Source organism: Micromys minutus, assembly GCF_963924665.1.
Source record: "Micromys minutus genome assembly, chromosome: X".
NCBI lineage: Eukaryota > Metazoa > Chordata > Mammalia > Rodentia > Muridae > Micromys > Micromys minutus.
The window spans coordinates 3,034,384-3,059,391 of record NC_137970.1 but is presented as its reverse complement, the minus strand read 5'-3'; the positions used below and the strand labels follow the sequence as shown (position 1 = coordinate 3,059,391).

Here is a 25,008-nt window from a genome sequence, read left to right as displayed (position 1 = left end):
AACTCGGAAACAGTATACTAGTATGTGAAAAAGTGGAAATAGGTCTGCATTTGTCTTTAATCTAGAGACACTTCAGCTTTACCATCTGAGTCTTGGGTTAAGTGTTGAATGGTAAGATCAAGCCCCGTTGAAACAGAAGCATTAGTTTTAACAGAGTCAATGCAACATATCGAACACACTGGGGCATTTGGCCATCCTCACCCTTAGGAAAGCATCCCTGATCCCTCAGGATTTACAGATAAGTCATGCATTTTCCTGCAGTGGAAACACAAGGGGGGTTCCCCGACTGGAAACCTTCTGATCTCCCATTCCCAGGTCTCGCTCAAGTACTTCCTCGGAGCTGTTTTTTGTTTTACGACCACACTCGAGACTTGTGGAGGCTGTGTAGGAACTTGAGGAGCCATTTGCTGTCACGGTGCTATCTCCATAGGTCAAGGTGAGGTCACCTTCCGTCAAGATGAAATCAGAGTCATCTTCTCTCAGTGGCTCTTGGTTCTGAAAGGTACATCCAACAAAAGGGGAACCTGAGATTTTCCAGAGCTGTGTCCAACCTAACCCCAAATTCTTATATCCAAAAAAAAAAAAAAAAACAAAAAACAAAAACAAAAAAAAAAAAAAAAAAAAAAAAAAAAAACCAAAAAACAAGGAATTGGGAGGCTGCAGAAATGGTGCAAAAGAACTCTTGATCCTTTTACAGAGAAGACAGGTTCAATTCCCAGCTTCCAAATTAGGCAATTCACAGCTGCCTGTGATTCCAATCCTAGGGAATCCAAAACCCTCTTCTTACCTCTGTGGGCACCTGCACACATTTGGTCATGCTCATACACACATACTCAGGCACACAAATACATATATACATAAAAATCACCTTTTTTTGAAAAAGAATTTTATGAAACCTGCCTGCCTACGTCCTTTGTATGGTCACTATGTAAGAACTAGAGTGTTCTTCCCTGAGCCAGGACTTACAATACCAGAAGCAGCTTAGATTTCAGGTGCATGATAGCTCAGGGGTTGGTGTCTAAAGGAAGCAGGCAGGCTGGCTCCATTCTCAGCTTCCCCACCCAAATAGAAATAACTGGCTCTGGCTCTCTCCTATCTGCGCACGTCTTCGAGGTGGGTCTGCTGCCTGTTTCTACATGAAGAAGAGTTTCTGTAGTCTGCAGTGGCAAGAAAAGCCACAGTGAGCATTTCCTCCTTGTTTTCCCTCGACTGTCTTCATAGCTTCAGCTGGAGGAAGTGAACGACTGAAGTGAGTATGCACTTTACCTGCTGGAAACCTCACATGATCTCCCTACCTATGAAGGACATACACACTAACGTCAGTTTTTGAGTACTGTCTCCACTTTTTTATAGTTTATATTAATTGTACAAAATAACAGGTTTTTAGCATGACTATGACATGATGTCACAAGCCTCATGCTCTCAATTTTTTTGTGCATGAAATTATTATAAATATATAGTTAATTTCAGACTATATGTACAGGGCATATTTGGGACATACATGAGTTAAGGTTAGAGTGGAAATAATGGAGGATGAACACCTCAGAACTCTCCAAGTAAATTTTACCAATTAAAAATATCCTATAGGTGATGGGTAGGAAACATACAATAGCTGTCAAATGCTCATGAGACCCACCCAGTCAGCAGTCCTCCCCTGGCACTAACTATAAGAAACCCTTTTGTCTCTCTCAACTTCAGATTCTTCAACTGACAATACTGAAAAGGCTTTGCTTTCACTCAACAGGAGGCCTTGACATATCTGGAGGGAGCTGAAATGCTGGGCAGAAGAGCCTCAGCCCAAAGAATCAGCAATAGCACCAAGGTCAGCTCTTCCCTTGGTGGTTCAAGATTGGATGGGTATGTGGACCCCAGAGCCCAAACATTCCTAGACCAAACCTTGAGTAGTCTCTTTAAGTGGTGAGAGACATACTTGAAGTACATGACTGAGTTTGTACATGTGTTCATTCATATCACTGAACCTTACTGAGTTTATGCCGTCATCCTTCTAGTCTGCATATCCCTAGTCTCTAAACAAAGGGGACAATTAGTAAGCCTTAGATTACAGGAGTATTTTTAATAGTGAAGCTTTTATTTTAAATGCCCTCATCACAGCATTTTTTTACTTTTTCCCATGTCTGGGATGAAACCCAGGTTTCATAACCACAAGGTAGTCATTCTTCCATTGAATTAAATTCCCAAAGGCCTATTTTTCTTATAACTTGAAGTAGCCTATTCCAGGGGGTCACAAGCGAGGTTTCCCTTGTACAGGGCAGAAGGAGCTAGGGGTGCTGGTCAGCTCAGACATCTTTAAGACACAGCAAGTGAAAACGTGAAGAAAAGACAAAGGCACAACCCACTCTCCCAAAAAGACAGCCCACATTCTTTACAGGTACAAAGTTCTGATACCTTTGCCTATGCATCTGTGCTGCATGTATGTGTAGACATGTGCATATATGCATGCACCTACACATGGAGGCCAGTGGTTGCTTGAGTATCTTCTTCAATTGCTCTCTTCAGTTGAGACAGGGTCTCTCACTGAGCCTGGAGTCCACTTATTAATTAGGTTATTAATTAGGTTACAAATATGCACCACCATGCCTAGCTTTTTATGTGAATGCTGTGGATTCAAACTCATTTTCTCATGCTTGTGTGGCAGGCACTTACTGATAGCCTCTCTGTCATAATGGCTGTATTTCTCTAAGGGGGATAAGGAAGAGCACACACTGCCCAGTAGCACTAGGTTTCAGATGCACCATGACTTGGTATATGTAATCTTTGTTCTCAAAGGAAGAGTGTGACATCTATTAAACTGCTGCTTTCATCCTGGGTCTTGGGTGCAGTCGCCCTTATCTACTATCCCAACTACGCTAGCTTTAGCATACATACCCCTTTCTATGAATGTGTGCCACCTTTCCTGACCCCACTAACCTGTTTCAACTTCTTGAGAGCCCTTCTCCCTCAGACCTTGGGATGGCCTTCTGATATCTCATCATTGGTTAAATCAACTGCAGATTATTAACTATTTGGAGACCCATCTTAAATCTCAGTTTTGTCAGCTACTAATCACGGGACCACAGACAGCCTGAGTGACCCCTAAGATTGTACTCTCCTCACTATATTGCTGCAGCATATTCTCCTTTGCAGAGTGCTGAGAAGGAAACTAGCCTTTGGCATCTATGAGGCGGAACACAAATCTAAGAAGCTCTTTTCCCTCGGGCTAAGGACTCTATTATAGTGGGATGATGAGAGAGAGATGGAAGAGAAGGATTTTCTGTCTCCCTTTTTACTACTTCATTGTAGACAGCTGCTTGCTCTCTCTATCTATGTGCCCTTCCACCCACATTGGGAGTTCAAGTTCAGCCCTAAGTCTAAGACATCCACAGCAGGAGCATTCTTTTCTTAACTGTGGTGAGTCCATTTCTAGCACCAGAAAATGATAAGACAGAACCTAAACAAGACATGAATAAACTACTTTCAATTGAATCCTTAATTTGGTGTGCTGCCTTGTGGTTTATCGTATATTTTGATGAACCTTATTTAATGCTCATACCAGCTGGCACTAGTAGGCCCATAACACAGAGAAGAAAATGGGTTTAGCTATGGTTTCTTCTTCAGTAGCCTGTGATGGCTTGAAATACAATCTGGTCACTTGTATTCCAAACCACAGCTACTGTATTTGATGAGCAAAATCAATGATCTGGAGGTTTGAGTGTGTCATTTCTTCCAAAGGAAGAGACTACCCTTTAAGTAGCACCTACAAGTTTTACTTACATCATACACCTGGGGACTGGTCAGACATCGAGCTAGCAAGCCACACCAGGCTGGGAGAGTGGTAGTCAGCGGGGGACCACTGTGGGTGAGAATGGGCTTTAAGTAACTTTAAAAAGGAAATTAAGGAAAAAATGGCTGCAATTAAAATAATACACAAAGTATAAGCATTTTTAAAACCCAAAGTAATAAATTGTCAGTCATTCTACCACAAAAGCCTCCCACTCCCCTTCTTTCAGGACAACACAGAAAATCCTAACAGCCGTAGGAAGCGAAGATGAAAATCTACCTCCATGGTGTCTAAGTGCATATGCGTAACTTTTAGTGATTTCTAAAAGTCAATTAAAAGAATGTCAAATTAATTCAGTCAAGCACAACAGTACACACCTGGAATCCCAGCACTTGGAAGGTTGGGGCCAATATGGACAATATGGAAACAATCCAAATCAAGCAGGCAAACAAACTAAAAGAACACTGAACCTGGTGGTAATGCTGCACACCTTTAATCCTAGCACTTGGTAGGCAGAGGCATCTGGATCACTGTAAATTTGAGGCTGCCCTTGGTCTACAGAGCTTGTTTCAGAATAGCCAGAGATGTTACAAAGAGAAACCTGTCTCAAAGGAAAAAAACAAACAAAACACACTGGATCCATTAGAGTACATTGCTTACTAATTTGTTTACTCTAAGCAGAAGACTGAGGTATACTTCTGGTTGTGAACTATTTGACTCTTAAACAATGAAACAACTCTTTGTTAAAAGATGGAAACAAGGGCTTGCCTGGAGCTCTCTGCAGACAGAACAAGCTGCTGTGTGATTACTGGCTTTAAGAGCAGGCTTGGGTGCCTACACCTTCCACTAGGGCAGATCATCATCTTGTCTGCCCTTCTGAAGAACCCACAATCTGAAGGCCTCCCAGGAGATCTGCTGCACCCAGGGCTACAGGTCTCCCAGGAGAACTGCAGCAACACAGGGACACAGGAGGAAAAATCCAAACAGAGACATTCAGGCCAGTTAACACCAAAGATAACCAGATGTCAAGAGGCAAGTGCAAGACCATAATCAACAGAAGCTAATAAATATACTTTGGTATCATTAGGACCCAGTTCTCCCACCACGCAAGCCCAGGGGATCCCAACACACCTGAAAATCAGGAAGCTGACCTAAAATCCTATCTCACAAAGATAATAGAGTTCTTTAAGGAGGATATAAATAATTCACTAAAAGAAATACAGGAAAACACAGGTAAACAAGTAGAAGTCCTTAAAGAGGAAACAAATCACTTAAGGAAATACAGGAAAACACAATTAAACAGGTAAAGGAATTGCATAAAGCATCCCAAGACATAAAAGTGGAAGTAAACAATTAAAAAAACACAAATGGAAGCAAACCTGGAAATTCAAAAACCAACAGAATAGAGGAGATAGGAGAATCTCAGGTGTAGAAGATAAGTTAGAAGATATTGATACAATAGTCAAAGAAAATGCAAAGCATTCAAAAAACCTCCTAACCCAAGACATCCAGGAAATTCAGGACACGATGAAAAGACTAAACCTAATAATAATAGGAATAGAGGAAAACAAAGATTCCCAGATCAAAGCACCAGAAAACATCTTCAACAAAATCATAGAAGAAAACTTCCCCAAACAAAAGAAAGAAAGAGATGGCCAAAAATGTACAAGAAGCCTACAGAACACCAAATAGAATGGGCCAGAAAAAATTCCTCTCAGTACACAATAAAACACTAAATGAACAAAACAAAGAAATAATATTTAAAGTTGTAAGAGAAAAAGGTCAAATAACATATAAAGGCAGACCTATCAGAATTATACTAGACTTCCCAACAGAGACACTAAAAGCCAAAAGAGCCTGGATAGAGGTAATGGAGACTGCAAGAGTTGCCTAGGCAACTAAAACATTCCATGAGAAAACCAAATTTAAACAATATCTATCTACCAATCCAGCCCTACACAGGATTCTAGAAGAAAAACTCCAATACAAGGAGGATATTTACACCAAAGAAAAAACTAGAAATTAATCATCTCACAACAAAGCCAAAAGGAGTGAATCACATACACACAATGCCACCTACAACAACAAACATTATAATTATCTGTCTTTAGTATCTCACAATAACAATGGACTTGATTCCCAATTAAAAATATATATATAAGCTAACAGACTGGATAAGCAAGCAGGATCCAGCATTTTGTTTCCTACAGGAAACACACATCAGTGACAAAGACAGACACTACTTCAGAGTAAAAGGCTGGAAAAAAAATTCCAAACAAATGGTCCCAAGAAACAAGCTGGAGTTGTCATTCTAATATTGAATAAAATAGACTTTCAGCCAAAAGTTATCAAGCAAGATGAGGAAGGACTCTTATTTATCAGAGGAAAAATGCACCAAGAAAAAGTCTCAATCCTGAACATCTATGCCCCAAATGCAAGGGTACCCACATTCATAAAAGAAACTTTAATAAAGCTCAAAACACACATTGAACCTCACAAAATAATAGTGGGAGATGTCAACATCCCACTCACACCATTGAAACAGAAACTAAACAGAGACACAGTGAAACTAATAGAGGTTATGAACAAAATGAAGTTAACAGGTATATACAGAACATTTAACCCAAAAATAAAAGACTCACTATTAAGTGGATTATTAGCCCAAAAAATACAGAATACCTAGGACACCACAGAACTCAAGAAAGTTAACAAGCACAAAGGCCCAAGTGAGGATGCTTCAATCCAACTTGGGAGAGAGAAGAAAATAATCCTGAGAGGCAGAGGGAGAGAGGGACCTGGGTGAAAAAGAGGAGAGGGAAAAAAGGAACATAATCAGGTGTGGGGGGAGAGACAGGAGAAAAGCCCTGAGGGCTAGCAGAGTGAATAGAAATATGGTACCTAGGGGGATGGGAAGTGGGGGACCCTCCAGAATGTACAGAGTCCTGGGAGGTGAGAGACTCTCAGGACTAAAAGGGAGGGACCTTAGATGAAATGCCTTACAGTGGGGAGAGGAAACTTGCAGAGTCTACCTCCAACAGAAAGACAGGGTATCAAGTGAGGGATGGGGTTGCTATCCCACAGTCAAAACTCTGACCTATAATTGTTCCTGTCGGAAAGAACTGCAGGGGCAAAAATGGAGAAGAGACTGAGGGAAATGTGGTCCAATAACCAGCCCCAAGTTGGGATCCATCTCAAAGGGAGGCTCCAAGGCCTGACACTATTACTGATTCTATGGAGTGCTCACATAAAGGGACCTGTCATGACTGCCCTCTGAAAGGCCCAACAAGCAACTGAAAGAATCAGATGCAGATATTTGTACCCAACCAATGGACAGAAGCTGCTGCCCCTCTGTCTCCCATGGTTGAATTAGGGGAAAGCTGGAAGAAGCTGAGGAGGAGGGTGACCCTGTAGGAGGACCAGCAGTCTCAATTAACCTAGACCCTTGAGATCTCTCAGACACTGGATCACCAACCAGGCAGTATACACCCGCTGATATGAGTTCTCAACACATATCCAGCAGAGGACTGATGAGTCTGGGTTCAGTCAGAGAAGATGCACCTAATCCTCAAGAGACTGGAGGACCCAGGGAGTGGGGAGGTCTGGTTGTAGGGGGAAAATCCTCTTGGAGATGTGGGAGAGGAAAAATAGGATGAGGAAGTGTGGGGAGAGGAACCAGGAGGGGAGCAATGGCTGGACTGTAAAAAAATAAAAGTGTTTTTTTTTTTAAGGTGCAGGCTTGTGGATGAATGTGGGCCCCTCCTACGCAATTATTTTTCTTCTGTTTTTATCTATCATGTCATGAATCAAGCCTTACTGTCTATCCCAGCCTCAGACACATCAAAGATAAGCCCTTTTACCAAAGATAAGCCCTTTTGACTGACGTTGAGAAGGTCTAGAATAATTTCCTTTAAAAATACATATTTGGGAACATATACAATTTCTTAAAGTGTATTCATATTTTGCTATTATACAAATGATGTGTTTCATCGTGGCATTTACATGCATGTGTGTCATTTTCCTTTGTTTTTATTTGTCCCTTTTCCCCATCTTTCCTATCCTATTCTTGCTGGTTCCCTACCTCCCCCAAATAGTCCCTGCCTCTGTTTTCATATCACCTGTATTTATCTTTCTCTCTATTTAAAAATATCTAATTTTCTTTTAAAAGCTAGTTTAGTTCAAACTTCATTATAAGAATCTTGCAAATACAAAACATCAACCCACCAAAATAAATCAGACCCAAACTCTATGCATCAGAATGAACTTCTGTACAGTTATAATGGTCATTCTGAAGCTGTGGGGCTTCACACTGGATTTCACTGGACAATATACGTTTATGCATTTATCTGTCATCAAAATGCAAAATAATCCAAGGGAGTTAGAATTAAAGCCCATAGAGGCCAAGTGACATGGGCCCCTCTGTAGCCAACATTCTTCTCTCAACATGTCTCTGAACTTTTATTTTTGCTAATTCTTGAAGTATTTTCTTCAACTTTATTTTCCAAATCAATGATTTGTTCTTTACTATGCACAACTATTCACTACCCTTGAGGGAGGCATTACTCTTTGAAAACTTGAAACAGGGTCATACTTAGTCCAGGCTGGCCTTGAACTCCTGATTCTCTTGCCATAAGCATGTACCACAAAATTTATTTTTAATTTCAAAGATATTTTTTTCTTTTCTTTCAACTGTTTTCTAATAACTTGTCTTTATTTCATGACTGGAAAAAATCATCTATTTCTAAAATTGCTATTTTGGGTGTTTCTTATTTTTTTCTAAGACAAAGTCTCACAGTCTCACACTCAGAAAATAACAGACTGGCCTGTAACTCATTATTTAGGCTAGGCTGTCCTGTAACTCATGGAAATCCTCTGCCTTGGCCAACCGAAGTGCTGAAATTAGGGGTTTACATCAATATCAATATCATCATCATGCCTAGATAGAAGCTTTTAAGAGTAAACATCTGCAATTGTTTAATTACTTCAATATCCCTACTCCCTCGTGTATTTATTCAGTCTCTTAGTTCATCAGGCATGATGGAGACTCCTATTATGGTATTAAAAACAAGAACAGGGACGGTTACTCTGGGCACAAAAAATCTTTGGTCTCTACTAACACCCCTCACTGTCAAGGATTTCTACTGTCTCCAGATGTCTAAGGACTGAGGAAAAAGTGGCTACTAGTTAATCTGTTGACAAGAAGAAACTGTGACAGCTGTTCCCAATAGTCTTGAGTAATCAGCTAGGCTAACTGGCTAAAACTAACTTTTATCTTTGTATTCTGTCTGCTATAATCCCTTCTACCTTTCCTTAGCTTTCCAAGTTACCAAAAATAACTCTTTTGTCGTTTCTGTGAGGACTTGGAAAAGAAGGAAGAGTACGTAGACACTGAACCTTTCATTTTAAACTGAAAGTTTATCTGCACCATTTTAAGGCCTGTAGGGAAGGAGGCTCTGTAGACCTGTGGAAGTAATTCATGTTCAACTCAACTGTCTCATTTTTTGAGATGTGGTCTCATGTTGCTTGGGTTGGTCTCTGTAACTGTTTGAATGAGAATGGCCCCATAGGCTCAAATATTTGAATGTTTTGTCCCTGGGTTTCAGGAACCTTTAGGAAGGATAAGATTTGGCCTTGTTGAAGGAGTTGTGCCACTGGCGGAGAACTTTATGATTTCCAAAGCCCAAGCTATTCCCAGTCAGCTTTCTCTAGCCAGCTTTCTCTCTCTGTCTCTGTCTCTCTCTGTCTCCCTCCCCCTCTCTGATGTAAGCTCTGAGCTACTACTTCAGCACCATGCCTGTCTGCCAGTCTGCTGCCATGCTCTCACCACAATGGCCACGGTCTCTAACTAACCCTCTGAAACATCCAATAAATTCTTCCAAGGTCATGGTATCTTATCACAGCAATAAAAAAGTAACTAAGACACTCTTCAACTCACTGTATACCCCCAGAAAGTTTCTATGGAGCTTAGACTGGTCCTGAGTTCATGTTCCTTCTGCTTAAGTGTCATGATTACATGTGGGCACTACCCTGGCATGCCTGCCCAAATTTTCTTCTAATAGCAAAACTAAATTTTCTGGATTTGTGATAATGAGGAAGTAGGATGAATCATGGGTAACTTCCTCATCTAAGCATCTAAGCAGACTATGCCTACTTTAGTTTCTGTTCCCTGAATTAAGAAGTAGAAACCCCAAATTCTCTAAATTTAAACTCAGATGTGACTTTAGAGCTCACTTCTGTTTCTCTTCAAAGAATCAATTATCACTTTACCATTTGTCCTTCCTTGGATGCTCTTCAATAGTCTCTATCTTCTCCAAACCCAAGAAGCAACACGGTTTCTGGATCACCATTTAAACAAAGTTCACATGACTTTAAAGAAATCCCTGCAAGTTCTGTTTCAGAGAATAATGAATATAGCAACTTAGACTAGCCTTTCTATTAAGAATGGGAAATCCTAGCCAACAGAAAATTAAACAAGGCAAAGGCCTTTGCTTGATGGCTTCAGAAAATGGCCAAGGCAATGAAGAGAGCTTAAGTCCAGGAGGAGAACACCAAGTATGTGAGCCTGACCCTTGTCAAGCCCCAGTTCTCACCAAGCTTAGTATCTGACAACCTCAGATGGGACAGGCTGAGGCTGATGGAAAGTGGAGTTTGAAGGCCTACTAAGGAAAAAGGTGTAAACATCCCAAGCTTTAGGTTGGAATCCTAGATGAAAGTACAAAGAGAAAAATTAACCCCCAAAGGAACTGAACCTGGCATCAAGTCTCTTTTCTTGCTGCTTGGGTACAGGTGACCTGGAGCTGCTATTGCTTAGGTCTAACTATACAGCAGTCCTAAATTGAAATCTTTAAATCATCTCTGAAGGATGACATCATTCAGAGCATCTCAAATCATATCTAGATGTGGCCCTTGCCCATGTTTGTCACTCGGCCAATGAAAACACACACAGGAGATAAAGAATCTAGACTCTGAAGGTAGTTTAGGAAACTGGCTTTATGACATTGAGACAGGCAATGATTTCTGAAGGAGGACACAAAAGATTCTAACCAGAACAGAATTAATCAACCAGACTAAGAGCTTCTATTCCTCAAAAGACTTAATTGGGAAAGTGAATAGACAATGTACAAATTGGGAGATGATATATTATCATATATAACCAGCAAAAGGTGCATAATCAGATACATAATGGACTCTTATGAATCACTAAGAAAAATTCAAATAGATAAAAAAAGACAAACAGGCAAGAAATGTAAAGAAGCATTTCATTAAGAAAATAGCCAATGGCCAGTAAACATGTGAAGAGAGTCCTCAATCCTGTGAGCTGTCACAGAAATAAAAATTAGGGCAACAATAAATTATACAATAAAAGTCAAAAGAGTGACAATTCTTGCTGAATATGTGGAACTGGAACTTTCAGACACTAGGAATGTATGAAATAGTATCACCACCTTGGAAAACTGTCTTCTAATATTGAACCTACAAATGCCTTGTGCCACAGCAATTTTCCTCATACTCCCACTGAAAACATACACACAGTAAGTATATCAAGGACACATATGGATAATAATGTTCACAAAAGTTTTCTTCAAGAAGGCAATAATTTAAGGTCCATCAACAATAGAATGAAAATGTGGGATAGGTATACAACGAAACACTATGCACCAATAAGAACAAATGTGCTAGAGCAAAACACGACATGGATGAACCACACAAATAAACCAGACACAAAAATAGGCACACCCAGTATAACTTCACACACACACACACAAACACACATACACAATATTTTCAGTTATATATACATTTATAATACATGTCTGTGCCCTTACGTTATATATCATATATATAGCAAAACCGTAAAATGTTACTAATGTCAAAAACTGAAAAAAAAAAAAATGACGTGGCTATACTTGGGAAGGAAGAATAATATCGCTTCATGCCAGTTTCCATGTTTCTTGACTGGTTTAACATTAAAATGAGCGTGTTTATTTTGAGACAGGGTCTTACACAGCTTAGGCTGGCTTTGAACTCATTATGTAGTCCAGGCTAGGCATTATCTTCCAGTCTTCCTGCCACCATTTTTTGAGTGCTGAGATTACAGGTTTATGCTTTTACAGTTGGCTCTTAGTGTATGTGTTGACTGATAACATTTATAATTCAGTTATGTTTCTCTTCATCTTTTATATTTTCGGTAGAATATTGCTTTAACATTTTCTATGTCTTAAAAATATTCATAATAAGCCATCTACCCATTTGGTTACTGTATCAATTCAAAATATCATTCAGGTTTTTTTTTTAATTTGACTTAACAAGAATAGTGTGTGCCCTGCATGTGGCCATATTATGCCAAGATAACATTGGATATAATTGGCCAAATTTCACCAATAAGAATAATCCTTACTACAAAGATGTCCCAAGACTCCCTTCCCTTCCAGACTGCAGGGAAGATCACTATATAATTTTAACTAGTTTACCTACAAAGATACAAAGCTTTTGATAGCCACATGAGTCTGCCAGCCTATAGATTAACTGTTCTGAAATATCCATATTCTTCTTTGCTGGAGAGATGTTTACCTTGACCATCTATGATTGAAAGATCAATGCATTTGTCCCAAGAGAAGAGTGAGTGTGCCTGCTCTGTGCACACCTTTCCTTATTCATCAGGAGTGTTACCCACTGACCATTCAGCAAATGGTTGTTGTCAGCAATGACTCCTGAGCCCAGACAAATGCAAAAGGATACTTATGATCAAAGCTGTACCACAGCCTGAATATCCATGCACTTTCCTGCTTTGTCCGGCTTCCTCCAACAGAATCCAGGCCATCCTAGAAGAAACCAGAGAACACTAATTAGGGAAAGGGGCACTGAGAAGATGGAGAAAGGCTAGTTTTGAAACCCTAAATATTGTGTTTTGCCAAACTTAAGATTGAACCCAGAGCCTTGCACAAGCTAGGCCATTGCTCTCAACTTGGGCTCATCCAACTAGGTCAACTACAGCTTTCACAGAGGTAGAGTTCACAGTGGAGCACCATACACTACTAAAGATGCAGTTCTCAGTGGTAGAGAATTTATGTTTCATGTACAGGGCCTCGAGTTCAATGTCTAGAACATCTGCAGAGATATATTGAGAGGCAATATGCTAGCAGAAATCAAGCAAACCCAAAAGGGGGAAAATCAGTTCCCAAAGTTAAAAGGTCTAGTCATATTTGTGGGTAGATGGAGACAATATTAGCATAAACTCCCTTTTGGCATTTTTATTTTAATTTCCCTCCAAGAACCTTTCAGGAGTTACTTGCCCAAAAGTGATTTATATCCTTGCAGGACAAAATTGTCATGGCCAATAGTAAAGAAAGCTTATGTAAAATCAATGTTCCAGGTTTTCCCAAAGTTAGCTTAGTGAAAGGACAGTGCTGAGATTCCTGATTAACTAGCCTAGGGGCTCTTTGTGGTGCCAGTCCAGGTTAACAGGACTACACATCTCTCTACTAGCTTTAGGGGGTAGAGGCAAGGAAACAAGAGCCAGGCTACAAATTATGGAATTTTTATCTATTATAAAGTAGCAAGCCCGTCGTTCCTCTCAAACATCCTCAACCCTTAATTTTCAATATCTGTAAGATCAGGCATTCATTTGAGGATTAAGATGTCTTTTCTACATGAGTAGTTTATAAGCAGTCCAACTAATATAAAGATTAGATTGACTTCAGCAGTTTGAGGGTACTGTTGGGGGTTCTATATTGCTAGATAACAGGCTCTCCAAGTACAAGTATTGGTGAAACACACCTATTTTTTATAACCATCCTTTTTAGTACAACAGAGAGGTGCAAGTGTGCAAAGGAGGCACATTCAGCAACATATACTAAAGCTGGAACCAAATCTACAGGAAGAGTCATTCTGCAGTGGTAACAAAAGTGTCAGGGATATTGGAGAAGATGAATATACAGGATAGCCTTCCATGTGACATGAGCAAGACTATTTAAATTCCACCATCAAAGATCATTTAAAAAATATTTTCCATGGTATTTGAGGAATACATACTGATGGATATGGAACTGGACTAAATACACCCTTCTGTGGTTGAGAAATATACCAAGGAGAAACTACACAAACCAATTTTATTTAAAAATTTTATAAATCCATGTGGGAGAAAGGGGACAGAAAAATGTCATTTTTTATACCTATTGCTCCTCTCTAAGTAAGTGCTAACTAATGACAATGCTAGAAAGATATTTAAATGTTACATGACTTGGTGAAAAATATAATTTCTAGGAGTGGGCAAAACACTAAATGATACTATGGATATTATTTAAAAAAACAGTTATCTTCCCTTCTCTCTCTCTCTCTCTCTCTCTCTCTCTCTCTCTCTCTCTCTCTCTCTCTCTCTCTCTCTCTGTGTGTGTGGGTGTGTGTGGGTGTGTGTGGGTGTATCCTCTGTAGCTGCAGTTACAGATAGCACACAGGTACCCAAAACTGAAGCAGGATCTTTAGAGCATCAAGTGTTTCGTCTGCTGAGGCATCTTTCCATCCCCACAAAATTGTACTTAGGAAAAGGATGCACATCATCAAGAACACTATAAAGAAGGGGCTTCTTAAACTTTTTCCATTTGTGTCTTCTGTTCATCTAGAAATACTTTACATGGCCCTAGTTATATATAAAGTCAAATACTTACTGAAAATAAGCCATAAAGACTTATCTTAAAATAGTTCTTTGATATACATATAATCTACCACTTCTAATGCTAAAGATGAAATTAACTTTCATACAAATGAGATGAATATACTTAAATGAATGTAAATCCTGGCTGAGTATTTGATACTATAGGACATAGAGCATCTTCAACATTTGTAAGAAAAACATTTTAATTTTAAAATTGTTAATGTAGGGTTGTTGGTTCACATAAACATATAGCACAAAATATAAAATATGTTAAGGTCCATTTCAGAAACTGCTAGAAATTTTATCTAATCCTAAGTCAAAATTTATCTATTTTTTCCACACAAAAACTCAAAAGGGAAGAAAAATGGGCCACAAGTCACAAGAGTAAATTAGGAAAAAAATCCTAAGTGCTAACTTTTTTAAAGTTTAGTTTCTAGCTCCAAAGAGATGGTCCCAGAGGCCTGATTAGGGACAGGAAGAACTTTGCTCTACATGTAGTGGCTTTGAGGAAACCAGGGCAGGTTTCAACTACTTTAGAGCCCAGAAGTCAGGAGAGCCTTTCCTGTGGCCTTGGAACTAAACAGAGCTGATGGGGTAGCCACTGCAGAGGCAGGTGGGGTTTCCTTCCCCTGTACTTGGAGATGGGGTGCCCATTCCCTTGTTGTCCACAAAACAGGCAGAACTTCATTCTGTCAACATGCCTGTCTGTACTTTCCTACCATAACAGTGCTTTAGCTCAGATCACTTCTAGAGCCCAGCACACTCCTTCCTTCCTCTTGCTCTAGTACACGAATACCCCTTCCTGGTCAGCCCCTAATGGTCTTTCAAGTCTCTATAAGTATAAATGGGACCATCAATGTCCCCTTCTTAAAAGGATGCTGGATCCTGTGTTGTTCTTTTGCTTTGTGAGCCTAGACAAGTTACCTCACCTTCCTGTGCTTCAGTGGGCATATTAACTAGGAAATATTAATTATTACCAATGCTCTATGACTAAGAAACATATATTTGGTTTTTCCCACTTCATTACACAATGCTCCTAAAACTCTTGTGATTTCCTAACCAAAGAAGATTGTTATTTTGTTATTTATATTAAGTAAGTTTCAACTATTCCTGAGTTTATGTTATCAAGGTCATTTTTTAGAATCTGAGAACTAGTCACCACAGGAACCAATTATGTGACTAAGAATCAACATTTAGTTCTAACCCCAACCTCCAAGAAGGGAAGAAGAAATGGGGATTTAGTCAGTCACTTAACCAACGGACTCTACGTAATGGAACATCAAACAAACAAACAAAAATCCTTAAGTGATGGGATCTAGAGAACTCTGAGTGCTGGTGAGGTTCCAGAAGAATGATCTACCAGCAAAGAACATGATGGCTCCAGACAGTTCTAACCTGTCATATTCATTTATTTCTTCTGTTTAGTTATTCATAGGTTGTGTGGTTTACAGTACAATAGTAATGGTGAGCAGAGTGCTTTCCTGACCTCTGTGAACCACTGCATCACACCAGAGAGACAGAGAAGGAGGCTGTGGGAACTCCCACTTTATTACAGTCACTCAGAAATACAGGTCACAACTTGGGAATTACAACTGGCAACTGAAATGGATTTTACATGTCCATCAGGACCATTATCTGGCATTTCTCCATGGTACCTTAAAGGACTGAAAAAAAGGTAGGCCAAGAGCAGGTATCTGACAGGTCAATCGAGTTCTCAGGACTTCTGGCCCTCAGATGGCTTCTGGCCCACCTAAGCTACCTGATCAATATCCTTTCTGGAATTTGGACCTTGAGATTCCTGATCCTCCTGGAGGGAAGACAGGCTTTCATGCCATTTTCCTAGCTGAAAAGGTGCTTAGGAATTAAACCTACACCCTTTGCTGTGCTAAAACAGCATCTGCCAGCTTAGTGTCCATCACAGTGGGAGAGAATAAAAGTAAATATGTATTTTGATTTGGACGTACTCTAAGTACAGAGTTGTAAAAAATGAAGTTTGGCAGGTTTTCATTTTCCTCTTAGAGGCACACATGATCTTTAAGAAACCTAAAACAGGGCTCTGTGTAGTGGTACATGCCTTTAATCCAGGTGCTGAGAGGGCAGAGGCAGGTAGATCTGACTTTGATGCTACCCATACAGAACTAGTGAGTTGCAGACATCAAGGACTACACAGTGAGACCTTATCTAGAAAAAGACAAGAAAAAATCCAAAAAAACAAACAAACAACAACGAATGAATCTAAGACAGTATCTAATATGTGACACATAATAAATTCTGTCCCATTATCATTTTTTAACCATGTAATTTTTTGTGTGGATTATGTATTTGTAAAATATTTGTATTTCTAAAGGGAAGATATGTAACTTTGAACACATCCTTCTTGGGGAAAACATCTAGCCATTAATGTCATTGGGCTATATCATAAGGCTTCTTACACTAGGGATTTTTAATCTTCTAAGTCTCTTTATCATCATTTTGAAGCACTTAACAAGAGTATCTTTTTATACATGTATTAAGTACTTACCAAGTACTAATGTACTAAGTACATCATCATGCAAAATTCTAGACACACAAAGAAAAGAATGTCTTAGGACCTATCTCCTTTCACAGAAGAGAAAGCAATTTTACACACACACACACACACACACACACACACACACACACACACACTCACACGGGAAGGGGAGGGAAGGGGAGGGGGGCATCATGAAGAAAAAGAAAGCCAATTTAATAACTGAACAATGACAAGCAGTACAGTGTTGGTTTGGCTTCTCTGAGAACTATTTCACAGGCACTCCAAGGAGTGTAAATGGGAGCATCATCTGATGTTGTGTTACAGTTTCTTGCTGCTTCCTGCATTCCAGAGGGATGTCAGCTGAGACAGATGCATGTACTGAGGCAAGACATATGCTGAGGGAAGACCCGTGGAGGACACAGGATGTCTGCAGGGGGTATAAAAAGGACTCAGTGAACTGTAACTGAGCCTGAGCTTGGCTTGCTGGTACAGCTAGCTGCACAATACTTGTAGGTCTCACATCTTCACTGATCTTCACTTACCTGAGAGAGGCACAGCCAAGAACTTCTCCTAGCATTCTGCCTGGTCCCTCCTGATGACTTGTGCCAAGGCTGAGGTCTGACTGTCTCTGCTAGGTCGTGTCACCATTGTTGCTAACCCGACTATCTGAACTGGACCACTGGTGTATCTGTGAAGTGTTTGCAAATGGATTGAGGCTGCTACCGCTGACTTACGAACTGAACTGCTGATTTCCAGACAAGACAGATGCTCCAAAGAACCATTTCTAAACAGGTCCACTTCCCTATCTACTGGATCCTTTCATTCCCACTACCTCTGGTGGGTGGTGGGCAACAAGGGAGGTTAAAGCACTTAAGAATAGGTTCTGAAGGAAATTAAAGTTACATCCTCCAATTCTTGTGTTTCCCTTAGACTCCCTTTCTACAATATACTGACAAAACTGAAATAAGTTTGATCCTTATAACTTAAAGAAAAAGAGGCAACTATTTTCCTATAACACTGTCTATAACCCCAATTTAAAGTTACTGATTGGAGTTTTGGATGAAAGGGACTAAACTAGATCCTGATTAGATCCCTGAAGGGAAAGAGAAGCTCAGGGAGGGAGAAAAATAAAAGACAGGCAAACAGAGTATCTGTTAATAATCCTGTTCATAACACACACTTTCCCAGGTCAGTATTCAAATGGCTCAGCTCACAACAGCCCTTGGAGCTATATATGCAACAGGACAATAGTCTCCTTGCAGCAATAAAAATGGACTGAGACACCCATTACTTACAATAAAATCAGAGAGGTTACTCAAGGAAACAAGAAAACCCTGCTGTGTTATCCAACAGGCTAGTTGAGGTCTTCATAAAATTAAAGTTACCACAATTCCCCCTCCCTGTATCTACCATCTCTTTTTTTTAGATGCTGGCCAGAACCTAAGTATGTCTTTTCTGGCACTTTGAGCTGCCTTGCTTTTTCTCTAAACTCTGTGTCCCTGACTGATAAGTCACAGACCTCTGTGCTAGTAACTCAAATGCCATGACACTTACCTTTCTTTTTTTTTCCCTTAGAAGATTCCAAGTTTATTATAATGAACATGAATGAAACAAAGTGAAAATAGATACTGTACACCTTGGCAAACTCAAAGCTCAAATATTCATTGAGTTTCTAGACATTTGAGATTGAGTTGAGAAATGTGCCAAAATATTCTCCATTATAGCTACCTTTACATTGAGGGAAACAACCAAGAACTGTTATAGCAACTGGTAGACTTTAATATTTAATGAGAAATTAAGTCCATGTACACATTAAAAATATAGGAAATTTCATGCAGACATGAAGCTTCCAATTCAACTTTTCTGGTGACATTTAGAATGTGAATTACATATAAAATCTCATACACTTTACAGTTCTCACATATGATCATTTCATACTGTGAGTTCTGTAGCCTCTCTGTATATTTCATATGCCCTATCTTGCTCATTGATTAGAACCAAAATCTTCACCTCAGAAAATGTAAATTTAAAAACAACAAGCACAGGGCCACCTTATAAAAATGAGAACATTTGTGTACAGCACTAATCTAAGGAAAAAAATTTTAAATTTCAAGGCTTTCACACTTCAATAGCTAGACCTAAATATAAAAAATACAAAATTAAACTCCTCCAGTGACACTTCTTTTATTGATTTATACCATATCTTCAAGTTTAGAATATATTAACTTCAAAAGCCAGAAGAGAAAAAGTGATGCAAATTTATAAGAAATATCTTTAAAATATTCATGATATGAAGAAAAAAATAAATGAAATAACGGATTTCATAGTTAAGTAAAATACATAATTTAGAAATGTCAGTATTAATATTAAAGAGTAACACATAACAGAAAAAAATACCCTTAGGTAACAAACCCTCTGGTGTCAGTCTGTTCTTACTTTTGTTAAAAACAAACAAACAAACAAAAAAAAAAAAACAACTCAATGAACAAAAGCATTCCTAAATAACAACTTAAAGGATGCATTCCTTGCCGTTCACTGGATGTCTTTTAAAATACATTTTTTAGGTTAGTTTTTTTTCCCTTTAAAAAAATAATTGAGAGATTTTTTCCCCCTTGTACATAGTGATAAGAATTTCCACCAAATGAAAGTAGTGAGCAATGGAAGAACAAGAAATGATTTTAAAGAAAACCAAACTATAGATTTACATAGCCGACAAAGTAAAAATTGCTCTGTGGAGCCATGTACTGCATAATGGAAGGACAGATGACAAAATTCCATACTGTGTAGAGCTCCCCTAACTAGAAAGATGCCAGAGCGTATAGACTCCGAACCTAAGCAATACAAAGGCTCAAAGACAGACGGTAAGGTTCCTGTCAAAGCATGGCAACGAGCAGTCAGTCACAGTACATGTTAAATCCATCTGATCTGGAGGTCTCAGAGGTCACACATTTGTAAAACACTCAGCAAGAACTTTCTTGTACAAGTTAAAATACCACCCACCTCTGCGTTCCTGGCTAATGGAAATGGAGTAACAAACTTTAAAACTAACAAGGAAAACTAAAACTCCCACTGAACGAGCCTCCCTAGAGGTAGAAAATTAAAGCAGCATGCACTGTCTCAATTCCAACTCTATTAGGGAACAAAATTAGTTTTAATCTGAAATTCCATGAATGGCTGCTGCCTAGGATACTGAATACACAGACCACAGGCATTAATTTTTCCCTGAATTTCATACTCAGAACGTCTCACATTATTCTATTATAATTTTCACTAGAATACATGTTAACTAAAAAGTGCTTGCTTTCATAAGTCACATACTTTATAAAGACATCATTGTAAACATCACACTGACAAGCTTTGTAATTTCTAATTCAAAATTACGTATTCAGATGGTTAGATTTTATTCTTATTTTACCAGTTTCTTAACACTGCTTTAAAAAAAGAAACTTTTGGGCCTCCAAATATTTATATTTATACATTTCAAAGGGATCCAGGAATATAAGTTTTAGTTTAACACAAGACTTTCTCTATTACTGTAGTTCATGAATTTTAACCTCTGATAAAACTGACTTAGCATTTCATACATGACATGTTTGATGCTTTCTAAATGCAGCTGAGCTAAAAAAAAAACTAATTTGAATGATGAGAGAATAGTTTCAGATTCTCTTAGTATACTTTACTTAGGTCCAATGAGAACAAAAGTTCCAGTTCAGATGCTGAATGACAGAAGAGCCTTTCAGAGTAGCACAGGCAGTGCTAACGCAGCAAGGAGAGCACTGCGGACTTCAGTACCAGTCGTTACTTAAGATGGCAGACTTGCAATAGCTTCATGAAAAGTAGAGTTTGTTTCTTTTCTTAAAGAAAGAAAATTCTGGGCTTCAAAGAATAAAGTACTTGAAGATAGTTCCTCCATTAGATATCTGCAAGGGGGATATTTTCTTTATATATATATATATTTTTTTTTACTTGTGTGTTATAAATTTGCATGGTATCGTATATTTCTGAAAAAAGCAATAGACATCATTAAGAAAATAGACACTATTTTTAAATTTTGTTAGGAATAAGAAGGCACCACTGATTTGAGGTTGTGTCCTGTTGTCATTGACAGTTGACTGTGAGTTGTTTATTTTAGCATTTACTCTTATTAAATGTTTTTCTGGGTAATACCACTATTGTGGTTTCCGGACCACAAACAAAACACATTCATAGTAGTATTTCATCATAGAGAGATCATTCACAGTATATGTTGACAATACAGATTCTTTTTCCACCTCTAGCTGGAATCCATACTGCAGAACAACGTTTTTAATATCCTCATAGCTCAATTCTATAGACAGTTCATTTGTCAGATTTTCAAAATGGTATAGTAGAGGACCAAGATTTATCCAAATTCCACCTGGCTTGAGTATTCTCCATATTGTATCAATATAATCAATTACATTGTGAGCTGTGTCTATGAAGAAACAGGTGGCAATACAGTCCCAGGTATTGCATTCCGAGTAAATCTCCTGAAAGTCTCTTGCTGTCATCGAAAAGTTTGAACCAGAAGGAAGACTATGGGGGTCAACATTAGGGAAAAAAATGGGTCGAATCTGATCAGCTGACCTCCGATTATTGCTAAACTGATGGATCCAGGGATAAAGTTTGTATTTGTCAACTTCAGAACATCTGTTGAGTACAAAGTTGGAAGAAAAGAGCATAAAAAAACTCCATTCATTTCCTTGACAAGCATAACCTAGCATAGCTATTTCCCAGGCCAGTCTTCCTAGTCCAGCACCAGGTACCAGAATATTTACTTTAGAAGGATCCCATCTCTCTTTTGGAAAATTTTTGATAATCTCTTTAATGATTGGCTTATAGCAGGCATCCCTTTCTGCTTTCCCAGTTTCACTCCAGTCTCTTACAAACTGTTTCAGTGTAGATTTTAACTTATCCATGTCAAATGTAGATGCTGGCATAATCTTTCCATTGGCGTCTTCTCCATATTTCTTATTTTCAAACATATGTATGCAATCATTCACAATGGTCAGCAGTATTTCCTGATTGTGATCAATGCATTTCCGGACCTTGTCCAAGTGAAGAGGGAACTGAGGAAGCAGTTTCTGCTGGTTATCTGGAAGTGATCGAAACTGTCTTTCCGTCCTGTTCACTCGTTCTTGCATACTGGTGCCGTAGTAGCGGAACGCGTTGATGACCTTCCAGAAGTGCTCGTGCTCCAGCCGCTCCTCGTCCTCCGTGGTGCCGCGCGCGGGGGGGGGGGGGGGGGGGGGGCCCGGCAGGCGTGGCCGAGCCCAAACGCCCCGGCGGAGAACTGCACCTCCACCTCCTCCCCGAGTCCGCCATCCTGGGCCAGCTGAGACGCAGCTGCATCGCCGCTGCGGCCCAGGGCGTGACCCGCCTGCACTTCACGGCTCCCGAGTCGACACTTACCTTTCTTTCCCTCATTGTCCTTTTCTGCTGAGATTTATAGTTTGCACGCCTTGGAAGTTTTTTATTTTTAAATTTTATTTTATTTTATGTAAATAAATGTTTTATTTGCACATATATTTGTGTAACATGTGTGTACCTAGTGCCCAAAGAGGTCAGAGGAGGGCCGTAGGATCTCTTGAAACCAGAGTTTGGATGGTTATAAACCACCATATAGATTGTAAGAATTGAATCCAGGTCCTCTGGAAGAGCAGTCAGTGTTCCTAAATGCTAAGCCATCTCTCTAGCCTTAGAAATTTTCTTTTAAGATCTAATAAATTGCCCTAAAGTTTCTGTTTGAGTCTTAAACTATTTTATTAATAAGACCAAGAATCCTAAAATGAGACCCCAATTTTCATGCTATCACTGATAACCACAATGGGATGCTTCACAATTCAGAGAGCAAGGAGGGATTGAACACAGATCTTCAAGCTTACCGTCAAGCACCATTGCTTCTTAAATGCAAAAATGGTCTTATTTATATAACTCTACCAGTAGTTGTAGCCTTCCTTTATGCTTTAGTTTTTGTCATTGGCTTTCTTTCAGAATAGTGACATGATATAAACTAAATGGTAACAAGTTTGCATTTTAAATGGATTTTACCATTGGATTCTTCTTGTAATTGTTCTGTGTTTTGTCATATCCTCAATATGTAGCCATCAACATGTTGACTTTTTTGACAGTGTAAGGAGTATCATTTTTAAACTCGAAAATTAAATTGATGACAACTGTCTTCCAAGACCTCCAACCCTAGACATGAAAACAACAACCCCTCACGCAGAGAGGGGTTAATTAATGTGCAAAACAAATGCTGGTTCACAGACAACAGAGAACATAGCAGTTCCAGACTAAAGTCCTTGTGCTGCAGGGATTTCAGCCAATCTCTATGACAAGGGATCCTCCCTGACAGGTACGTAGAAGAGGGAGGGAGTTCACAGTAATTCCTGGTCAACAGCATAGAAACAGTTATAGAAGATGCAGCACCGTCCTTCAAGTCTAACCCTCTAAAAGTCAAGGGCCCACAGTTCTCAAAGACTTGAGGCAGGAGAAAAGAGCAAAGAAGGCAGGCGTGGAAGGCCTTACAAAATTAATATATGGGGAAAAAAACAAGCCGACAAAGGGGAAGGGCAGAAACTCCCTGAATAGAAATAGAACTTATTAAAATGGCTGGCACAAGCTGGCACTCCAGGTAACCCATGGCTCCATATGGTACTCAAATAAGTACAGAGATTTAAGATTTAATGAGACATGAAGTTATATGTAGAACTGGATGTTCTGACCATGTGTGGAAAAGCCTGCACTATGCAAATGAATCAAAAAGCTCATACTATATAATCATGTCCTTAAAGTCAAAAAAACAAAAACAAAAAAAACCAACCCAACTATGTATAGTAGGACCATATAAGGTACTAAACATTCTCTTTACTCTGGCCCACTTCTTCTCCCTTCTCGGTGTTCTATCTCTTAATAAACTATCTCTCCTACAACAATATGTCTCTGCTCAATTCTTAGTTCTGTAACACAAACAAGCAACTGGAAACCCTCCAGAGGCCTCCTATCCCACTATCAGCCAATTTCCCAACAGCAATGGATCTGACAACTTGAATGAGCTTGCAAATGTTTTCTCAGCCAAGACCTCAATACTGACACACTTTGACTTTGGCTCTGAATCCAAGAATTTAGCTGAACCCACCATATTTCTGCCAGAGATATCTTTAAGGAAAAAAAGACAATGTGGCCTATGTTTTTAATCCCTGCACCAGAAGGCAGTGGCAGATGGCCTCAGTTTGAGGCCAGCCTGGTCTACATAGTGAGTTCTTGGCCAGCAAGGGCTATGTAGAGAGACTGTGTCTAAAAAGAAAAAGAAAAAATGGAAGGAATGAAAAAATGGAGGCGAGAATAGTAATAGAGTATTAATGCTGAAGGAAGTCACTTCAGCAAGTGTTTCAAGTTAAAATATTTTGGGGTGGCTAAAATGTCAGATTTTGGCCATCGGGAGATTCTAGGGACAAATCAATCCAACTTGCTAACCAAGTTCTCTGTGAATACAACTCTAAACAGTTTATTTTCCATGGTTTTCACTATCTCTATGTAAACACAGGTTTATACAATACACACACACACACACACACACACACACACACACACACTTTTCCTTTCCTGGACACTCCATTAACTTATCTATTTCTTTGTTGGCCTTGCTAATGTCGTGGCTGGAGTTACCCAGAGGGGGCCTCACCAATGAGTGGTCTGCTGGAAAACTTGAGGAAGGAAATGAATGATGTGTCAGCATGTCTGGCCAACAGAAATCCCAGCTGTGTCTGATCTGGCATGAAAGCACCTCTCTAATAGGATGAGAAGCTACTAACCCCGAATCCAGGCAGCTTGCTTCTAGCTGAGCTTGTTTTTGTTTTGGTTGCAAAATTGCCAAGACCTCTAGAAAAACAAACCGTGTTTTAAGGTTTTGTTTTGTTCTGATGAATCCAGTTTGCCAGGAACAAAAAGAAGGAGTCTGCCCACAGTATTCATAAGCTTTCCTCACAGAGCCAAGTCTCAGCTAACTGCTCCTAGCTTGTAGCTCTGATACAGTTTGCAGCTTGGGCT

General features: G+C 39.3%; 2 protein-coding genes across 3 annotated transcripts in view; both read right to left on the bottom strand.

Moving 5' to 3' along the window:
• Window positions 1-243: 243 nt before the first annotated feature.
• Window positions 244-25,008, bottom strand: part of SLC9A7 (solute carrier family 9 member A7) — a gene marked incomplete at both ends in the record, with an annotated part of 163,209 nt that continues 138,444 nt past the window's right edge. For both annotated transcript variants that reach the window (XM_080909638.1, XM_080909639.1), the window contains 3 exons: window positions 244-495; window positions 3,772-3,877; window positions 12,515-12,597. In XM_080909638.1, the coding sequence (XP_080765764.1) occupies window positions 244-495; window positions 3,772-3,877; window positions 12,515-12,597 (441 nt within the window). The remainder of the gene's footprint in view (window positions 496-3,771; window positions 3,878-12,514; window positions 12,598-25,008) is intronic.
• Window positions 20,917-22,106, bottom strand: LOC308414411 (carnosine N-methyltransferase-like). Its single transcript, XM_080909640.1, has one exon. The coding sequence runs from the start codon at window positions 22,098-22,100 to the stop codon at window positions 21,108-21,110; it is 993 nt and encodes a 330-aa protein (XP_080765766.1). The 5' UTR covers window positions 22,101-22,106; the 3' UTR covers window positions 20,917-21,107.

What these genes read in the sequence shown, in the direction of transcription:
- LOC308414411 (XM_080909640.1), bottom strand. Translation starts at nt 22,100, where the DNA reads ATGCAAGAACGAGTGAACAGGACGGAAAGACAGTTTCGATCACTTCCA.